The following is a 9924-nucleotide window of genomic DNA, read 5'->3' as shown; positions in this document are numbered from 1 at the left end:
AAAAGCACCCAGGTTTATCTCACTGACCCCAGCACCTTCCCCTACACTCTCCTCATCATTATCCTCACTTTCACCACCATCATTTTCAAACCAGCTCCTCTCCACAAGAGCATTTTTTAACTCCGCCTGCATTTCCTCCTTTTTCTTGGATTTCAACTCCACTTGAAACCTCTCAGCCACTGAACACAATTCTTCCTTGGTTAGTGTGTACAGATCATGCACACTTCTCGACAGAAGGAACATCTCAACACGTCTAGCGGCCATGATTACAACCACCACACTCCACAAAATATTCACAAAATATTCCTCCAAATATTCACCACAATAAATGCACAGTTTTAAAGAAATATTTCACGCAGGTAAATTCCTCCCAACAACAATCACCATGTAACACTCGTTACACCCCACAAATGTTCAAAAATCCCGGACGGGCCCCCATATTCTGTCACGATCGCCTACTTACCTGCGATCGTACGATACCGGTTATCTCTCCAAGAAAGTGGACGTTACACTGATCCCGGAAAGTTTTAAAGGTCTGGATTTTTAAAGGCTTCGAGTGCCTACCCGACCTATCCGAAATCGTCAGAATTATCTCTTACTCCACCTTTACCTTGACTCAGCACACCTGGAATCACCTCTAATACCAGATTGTTGTTGGGGGGGGGTAGAAAACACGATTATTCCATGTTACAAGCACATATATTAATACTAATAATAATTCACAAACAACATGAGGTAGCACACGTTACTACATGACGTTCTCGTCACTTCCCACGTCACCAGAACCCGTTTACACCTCCACCAGTCACAGAAATGTTTCCCCTCAACCGCAGGAATTTACCCGGACGCCATTTCCGCGTCCCCAGACAATAATTCCCGAATTTCACCTCCTCAAACCTCACAAGAGATTTACCTCCTCAAACCTCACAAAATATTACCATTGTCACCAAAGATTACCCATAACACCATAACATCGTCCCCAAAATCACCAGTACACCACAACACCAACTTCCAAGGTTAACACCACAACCTCCACTCACAAAATGGCTGCCAGTTTGACCTATGACCTCTCCCAACAGCGTCACCGGCACAACTCAACAACCGAATTTCAGCGGACAAGAGCTCTTGGTACCACAAAAGACTCACTAACCTGATCCTGGATATCAAGGTTATACCGCTACACCACTAATACCTCCACAAGCTCACTCCATCACCAATCCACCCCAAAATCCTTCCCTGAGAGACGCCTTCCCTCCACCTTTCCTCACGACCTAAGGCGCTCTGATTTTTCCCCTCCTTGGAATGTGTTGTTGCCCACTCAAGCTCCCCTCGTTTTCAACACATTTCACCTCAATTATACTCCCTTCCTTATACATATAAAGATATAGAGAACTTAAATTATGAAGAGAGTAATACTACATGATATAAAATGGGTAAATAAGCCTTACACTACTTATAACAATAATAAGGATAATGTCCGAATGGCAGGTAACCGGAACACGGGGACACTAAGAAAACGTGATCCCATTCAAGGTAAACTCGGCCAATAACATGACAATATATATATATATATATATATATATATATATATATATATATATATATATATATATATATATATATATATATATATATATATATATATATATATATTATCCAATAAATGACACATAATTTTTGTTGAACTGTTTTTATAAAATTATGGAAACATCTTTGAAACTTCCAGTACGGTCTTAAAAAAAGAAAAAAAAAAATCGAGATAAAACGTCGAAATGTTTGAGAATGTAGTCTTAAGACTCTACCCTCATTTCACGGTCAACATTCTCAAACGATAAGGTGCCATACACATCTCGACGCTAAATTGTAACAGGCTCTGGTAGAAGTTACTGGATTTCTTTTTCCCACAATCACAGTGTCAGCTTAAACAACATTAATAATATCAATGAGAAAAAAAAAATCGTGAGAACTTAACTAAATGTATGTGCTCGTTTTGAAAATAGTCCTTATATATCCATTCCTGTTTAATTAGGAATATGAGCGTAGAAGTATTATGAGCCTTCCATACAAAGTACATAAGGGACTCCTACCTTAACTAATCGCTGCACCATGCCACATCCGTCTCCATCTAGTCGTCACGCGTCCTGTTGTCTAAACACACACTAATTGGCAGCAGCTCCTGAAAAGGCAGAGACACGCGCTTACAGCTCATCTGGAGTTATATGCAGGCAGGTTGGCAACAGCAATTCGAATTATTATTTAAATGCCACAAGACTATATTAATTTTTTTCCCTCTTTTGCAATCAATATATAGCTCCTTGAACATGTAATTCTCTCTCTCTCTCTCTCTCTCTCTCTCTCTCTCTCTCTCTCTCTCTCTCTCTCTCTCTCTCTCTCTCTCTCTCTCATACACACACACACACACACACACACACACACTTACCTTTAGGATAAATGTCCCCGCTCTGTACATTTTCAGTTTGTTAACTGCCTAAATAATAAACCGTTTATTATTATTATTATTATTATTACAAATGATAATATCAATATATATAGTACCCAGTAATAGCAACGGAAGTCAATAGTCTTTCATATCGCACTCTGAGAGAGAAGAGAGAGAGAGAGAGAGAGAGAGAGAGAGAGAGAGAGAGAGAGAGAGAGAGAGAGAGAGAGAGAGAGAGCGGGGAAAGGGAATATGATGTCAACGTCGCAAGGAGCCACGTGTGTTGTCCTGTAAATAACAACGCATTCTCCTTCCTGTGTGTTACGTCCCCTCTTCTCTTTCCACTCTCCTACCCTTATCTCGACGCCCTACTTCCGCACCACCCCTCCCTTTTCTTTTATCTCCCCCTTCCCTTTCTCCTTCCCCCCCTCCCCTTCCCATGGCTGTGACCCACCAACACTGATCCGGCGCCAAATCCCCCCAGCTTTCCCCTCCCTACCCTGAGGGCTCTCACCAACCATCAACGGATCGCACCAAAAAATAAAACATCTCCAATTTTTTCTTTTAATTTTTCTTGTGTGTGTGTGTGTGTGTGTGTGTGTGTGTGTGTGTGTGTGTGTGTGTGTGTAATAATAATAATAATAATAATAATAATAATAATAATGATAATAATAATAATAATAAAATTAGCTGCAACATTGATCTGACCATATACAAGTACATAAAATTATTATATTGCATGCATAAAATCCCTCCCTCTCTCTCTCTCTCTCTCTCTCTCTCTCTCTCTCTCTCTCTCTCTTGAAGAAACTTGCTATTAGGGATCCTTGTGTCTCTAAACGCCTCTGTAAACTCTGGACGAAGTCCTAAAAGATAACAGTTAAATATTTCCACACTCTGCTTTCTCCTAATGGACGCAAGTGTGCTTAGTGTGAGCCTGCCACGCTATGCTCTCAACTATGTGTTCAAAGGCAATGTTTGAAACTGATGTTTCAAAATTATTTTGTAAGAAGAGGGATAATTGGTAGGGTGATGAGCCGTGCGACGCCCACGCCTTGCCTTGGGTCAATGCTCTCAACACCTTCACAAGTAAGGTCCAGATCGTGGTTTCTTTACAAGGAGTTTACGTGACAAGACACTTTGTGAAATAAGTGTAATAAAGTGCATTAGTCATGTTGTCATATGTGGAAGGAAACATTCGTACTTTGTAATCACGTACACAGCATGAACGTCGACAGCCATTCTAAGACATGTTCCTTTCGTTACTATAAGGATTTTGTTTCATCACTTCACAATTCCTATTCACGTGTTTTTCCGTTAATTGTTCTAAAATCATGGTAATGTGTTGACACTTTTGTGTGCTTGAGGCATGTACAACATCGAAAAATATACTCCTAGTAGCATACAGCGCTGATAGAAATTGCAACTTAACCAGTGACAAGTCCCTGGAGGCAAAGCGCGGAGGGGCAGCAGTCAGCCAGGCGGGATGTGCCACTTGCATGTTCGAGGCATGGAGACGTGTGAGGTCTGTCCAGCCTCTCCCTACCCGGCGGCTAATGGAGGACAAACACTCACCGCCTCCTTCCAGCAGTGATACAACTCGGGACACAGCTGAGCCTCGAGGACCTAGGGTGCAGAAAGTGCTCAGCCTCAGTCAGCACTTATTGACCTGTGGTGAGGACGTTCCCGCTAAGCCTGAGCTCTAGATCGGTCACGGGAACCAATTTCATCTTCCCACTCGAAGATGGTGTATACATTTACCTTCCTCAGAGATTCGAAGAGTCAAGTAATGCGTCCAGCAGCTGGGGTATGCACACATTACTTCAGTTTTGCCCTTCCAAAATCCACTTAAATGCAGCCACTTACTGATAATTTCTGTGAGCTGATAATGGTGAATGAGTAGCAAAAGGAAAGACAGGTGAAGCAGAGTGTAGCTTTGGATGAATTAGATCAATCAACTTCTTTCGTCTTTGAATTCGGCAAATTTACAATACTTTTACACTATACTGGAGGAAGGATTTACGAGGCTTTCCGGGTGACTGAGTGGGGTGTCCTGTAACTTAGGGGATACAGACAGCAGTAGCGGTCAACGTCTTAGCAAGTGTTTTTTTTTTTTTTCTCTCTCTCTCAGGGCCAGTGCAAGCCAGCCAGGAAACTGATCCAGCAAAAATACAATGCCGTTCTCTATCGTCAACTGTGATATGTTTGTGACAACGTGACTATACTTTGAAAAAAAAAAAGGAAATAAATATTACAAACTCGAGTGCCAATATTCCCACAATTTTTTGTTACTGTTCTTACTTCGTATTTTCGTCAATTTACTCTTTCAAAACGCACACCTTCGTTTATGGAACATTACAAGTATAACGATGAAACATGTCAAGTGATGAATAATGTAAATATAACACAGGACAAATACTAACACTAATAATGGGCAATAAGACACGGCAACAAGAGAGCGAGAAAAAAAAAAAAGAATAAATAAATAAAATAAATAGAAACCCTGGTTTATAAACAATTTTTTCTTTGTTTTAGAAGTCTTTTAGTTTCCAGTTTCCTATCTTCTCATAAGTATCTGATGTCAATTACGAGTGTATGACATCACAAATTTTTATATGCCTTTTATCCCTTTCATTTTCTTTTATTTATTTTTTTACAGCTATTATTAAAGCCATCGATATAATCTTCCTGCACCAGACCTCTTCGTTTACACTATATTCGAGGATAGCTTTTAGTCTAATTATATTCACGATAACCTTGCAACTTGTGAAGACGTAAGTATCTGAAAATTTTATCGTGATTAATCCACGAGTCATTTTGGTTAGTTCGCATTTCCTTCTGGTTAAACTCATCTCCTAACCGCTCCTCTATGCAATCAATGTTATAGACTGGCGCACTCCATCTGCTGCCTCTCCATGTTCGTCGTCGTCGTCTTCATCGTCCGCCTCCTCCATCTCCTATCACCTCTTCATATCTCCACTTTATCGCCCTTCCCTCTCGTGCTCCATTACCAAAGCATGACCCAGACCAGGAGCAGCTTCCCACATCGCTGCGTTCATCTCTCTTCCGCACTGCTGCCACTATCATGGCGCCATAACATCCTTCAGTCCAATCCTTCCTAAGGCTTACAAAGGACCTTCCAGAATTCTTAGCTTAATCTCCACTCCAAGACCCGTCCATCATTGCCAACTGGTTTAAACTTTTCGGTAAAATACGATAAATACAAGAACATGCGAAGAAAATTTAAATACAGTAAAGTAAGTAACATGTATTTTTTGGCGGGACGAGAGTAAAAATATGTCCGCTCTTCTCTACGTAACGAACGAATGAATGCAGACCTGCTCAAAGATTTATATATATACAAGGAAAGTCATCTATGAAAAATACATCTAGAGGAAAATACGACTTTTCAGATAACCATCTGGACCAGACTGGTAACACAATCCTTTTAGAAAATTATCAGAAACTATAAAATTTTCCTGGAATTCTGAATCAAAGAGATGTTTCTGTGAATGGAAAGTGACCCGGCGAGGAGTGGGGCGGAGGACTGGAGGAAAGGAGACGGCTGAATGGAAGGATGGGAAGAGACGGGTGGGGAGAAGGAAGGAAGGGGACGGGAGAAGAGGCGAGAGAAGGGAGTGGATGGTAAGGAAAGGGAAGGGAAGGGAAGGGAAAGAGATGGGAGGGAACGGGATGGGGGAAGAGAAAGGAGAGGAAACAGGGTAAGGAGGTGGCCGGGAATGGGTGTCTTCCAATAATTTACGCTCAACAGGAGACAGGGTGAGGGATGTGGGGCAAATGTATTGCTGATGCCAACATGAAGCAATGCACGTTCGATATTTCTGAGAAACCTAAAATATTTTGGACCTGAGGCAGATTCGAGCTCTGCGTGTATTCCGTTATCCTTGTGCATGGAAATGCATTGGTGCGAAGAGCATCACGAGGGAGAGGAACAGAAACAACACGTGCATTACTTTGCTCAGGCCCTCTGGGTGTTAGAAATACACACAAATGAGTCTCTCTCTCTCTCTCTCTCTCTCTCTTTCCACATATTCTCCACCGTCCTGCAGTCCCCAGAAGGCGCACTTGTCTAAATAAAATCTTAATTCCCCAACGAAAATCGCTTCGGATCATTGCAACATAGCCGATCTGAACGAAGTATGCAAATTCCATTATTTTATTCTTTTTTTTTTTTTAGTTTCGCCTCAGGTAAAACAGACGTGATTCGAGTGTATACATGGAGATACGAGATATATGCTGGATTTTTTTTTTTATTTATTTTTTTTATTTTAACTACGAGACGTGTCAGTATGTGACTACCCACTGACGAAACACACTTGTTTCCTGAACGCATAACAAGCAAATATTTCACCTGTATTTTTGACAGCTTTGTTTTCAGTCTGTATAGTATGATTTGCTAAATGTATTTATTTATTTTTTTCCATGAAGTGCATTTACCACCAAGCGGGGAAAAATTATGGTCTTTCATTGCCTGAGGTACTGAAAATTCGATAATGTAATGAACAATTAATAAAAAAATCTTTTGAATACTACGCGAATAACCCCTGTAAGTTATAGCCTTGTAATGTGTTATTATCTCCGTATTAGTTAAAAAGAAAAAATACGTAGTACCGAGCCAAAGTTTTTTTTTTCGTTTAAAAGTATTTTTCAGTATATATACGAAATAATAACAAGACTTAGTTTAAAGTCAGAAATACATTCTTTTTCTATCCATCTACCACTGTAAATGAGATGTTTCTATCCAACCCTTCAGGAATTTAACAACTCACGCAGGGGAGTCACAGAACACCTACCTTCAGATCTCTCTAAAATTTCTGATTAGGTCACAGCAAACCTAGTAATGTTCAATGCTTCAAAATCTCAATTCCTCTATCTATCAACTCGACAGAACCTTCCAGATAACTATCCCCTCTTCTTCAATGACACTCAATTGTCCCGTTCTTATACGTACACTGAACATTCTCTGTCTGTCCTTTACTAATACTCTAAACTGGAAACTTCACATCTCATCTTTGGCTAAAAAACTTCTGTGAAGTTCTGTGTTCTGAATCGTCTCTGCTAGTTTTTCTCACCACCCACCCTCCACAGCTGCTAACTCTGTACAGGGAATGTACAGGGAATGGAATAACGCCAATGCGCAGATAACGTCTTACATGTATGGGGGGGGGGGAATCCTCTTACACTGCTCTTCTAGACAGAGTGGAATCAAAAGTGCTTCGTCTTATCAACTCCTCTCCTCTAACTGACTGTCTTCAGCCTCTCTCATCACCGCAATGTTGCACCGTTTTTTTTTAGCTTTTACCTCTACCTTCACGCTAACTGCTCTTCTGATCTTGCTAACTGCATGTCTCCCCTCCTCCCGCGGCCTCGCTGCACAAGACTTTCTACTTTTTCTCATCCATATTCTGTCCACCTCTCCAATGCAAGAGTTAACTCTTTCAAGAGGGAGGTTTCAAGACACTTATCATTCAATTTTAGATTATTGCCTTTTACCTCTTTCTGAGGTCTGGCACCTCAGTGGGTTTTTTTTTATTTTTCTAAATTTGTTGCCTTTGGCCGGTGCCCCTCTTAAAAAATGTATATATATATATATATATATATATATATATATATATATATATATATATATATATATATATATATATATATATATATATATATATATATATATATATATACTAATTGCAGTCACGTTCCAGCTAGTCTAATGCACCTCCACATTACCAGATAACTTAGATGTTGAGGACGCTGTCAAACATTAAGCTTAAACCTACTCTGTTATATGCTGATATTAATTTTCCTGCATACTAAGCTGTGTGTGACAATGTTTCCCTAACGCTATCTATTCAGACTTTTCTTTTCATCCCCTTTTTCTTCTATTTCTCTTCCATTATTTTTTGATAGTTCTCTCATCCATTATTCTTACCACATAAAAGAAAATCACTATAGGATCCCTTAATCTCCCTCCTCCGGGAAGTTGTGTTAATTTCCATACATTTCCGAGTTCATTCTCTTTCCATACATTTCCGAGTTCATTCTCTAACTCCCCTCACCTGCTACCCAGTTTCAATGTTCAGATTAGGCAATACTCTCATTTACTCTCAATTTTCTGCTTTCATACATTCGTCTAATCTCCATCTAAATCAGTGGTTTCAGCCTCTCCTGTGAGTCAGCCATCAGTGCAACATCCCCAGCAAGCAGCAGCTGAATCAGAAGTAACTAAAATTTACAATTTTCCTTGTATATTTTTCGTACACCTTAATCTAAATATCTGATCAATACATCGTTTATTTTCCTGAAATCACACTGGCTGCAATTAGCATTCAGGATAATGCTTTCGGTAATTAGTATTCTTCCAGATAGATTTCTAGTGTCCTAAACAAACTTATTCTTCTACAGCAGTACTGTTTCTTTGTTTCCCTGTAACCCCGCACAACTCTCGCAATCTTCACCTCCCTCACCCTCATCCCGCGCACTTCGTGACACAATGCATCGCAATCTTAAGCAATACTAATGTAATCTCATCTATCCGCGTGGCTTTCCATATTTAATCTTCTTCAATTAAGCTTCTCAGCGACACATTTTGTTTTCCAGAATCTCTTTTATTTATAAGTCTTCAACATTCTCACTTTTCCTCACATAAGCTGATTATTACTGCCTTTCTCTCATTGTTCTCTTAACAACTCTTCACAATGCTCTCCGCACCTTTCCATTGTGCTCCTCCCCTCCAACACATTCTCACCTGACACCTGCTCCCTTACCCTCCACACAATGCTCAGGATGTTTTTTTTAGTGTTTCATTGTCAAGAGTTCTTTTTTTCTTTCCCTTTTCCTTATTTTTTTCCTTATTTTATTTATTTATTTATTTTGTTTTACTTTATTTTATTTTTTTTTATTGTAGATCACCTCCACTCTCTCTTTTCAACGGTCCTCTTTGCCGCCTCCTTCGCGAATTGAAATTTCCTTCCATATTCCTCCTGTCACGTAAATTCTTTCTCCAGTCTGCCGTCCATTCTCTTAAAGTAGCAGTTGTGTTTCTTGCTTATCGCGGGACCTGCACCTCCACTGCACCATCCCATCATTTCCTGTACTTCCTTATTTAACGGTCCAAATTTCCTCAAGCCACAGACCTCATTTGCACTACAATCTCCTTCCTAGGATGCCGTGAATCCTGTCTTCTTCCTTGAACTTCTTGTACCTTACCAGCTGCCTTACTACACTCCTATATCGCATTCCCTCCTGCAGTCTTCATTATACAGCTCACTAACCGCAAATTATTTAATCCACATTCAGTTAACTTACTTTTCACACGTCAGTATCGCAGTTTCATATGTTTTTTTTTTTTTTTTCCTGCTGCTTTCGTTTCATTTAAATCCATCATCACGCCTTTCCTTGCATAAATTTCCGTATATACACTCCATCAACGATTCTTGTTTATGGTCATCTATCATCCTGTGTAGGAG

At 40.0% G+C, this 9924-nt stretch overlaps 1 protein-coding gene across 1 annotated transcript in view; it reads right to left on the bottom strand.

The window, feature by feature from the left end:
* Positions 1–2065: 2065 nt before the first annotated feature.
* Positions 2066–9924, bottom strand: part of LOC135100026 (trace amine-associated receptor 8a-like) — a 185968-nt gene continuing 178109 nt past the window's right edge. The window contains exon 10 of the mRNA XM_064002869.1: positions 2066–2176. Coding sequence (XP_063858939.1) covers positions 2149–2176 — 28 coding nt within the window. The 3' untranslated portion in view covers positions 2066–2148. The remainder of the gene's footprint in view (positions 2177–9924) is intronic.

Source organism: Scylla paramamosain, chromosome 4, assembly GCF_035594125.1.
Source record: "Scylla paramamosain isolate STU-SP2022 chromosome 4, ASM3559412v1, whole genome shotgun sequence".
Lineage (NCBI taxonomy): Eukaryota > Metazoa > Arthropoda > Malacostraca > Decapoda > Portunidae > Scylla > Scylla paramamosain.
This window is presented reverse-complemented; position numbering and strand designations above follow the sequence as displayed.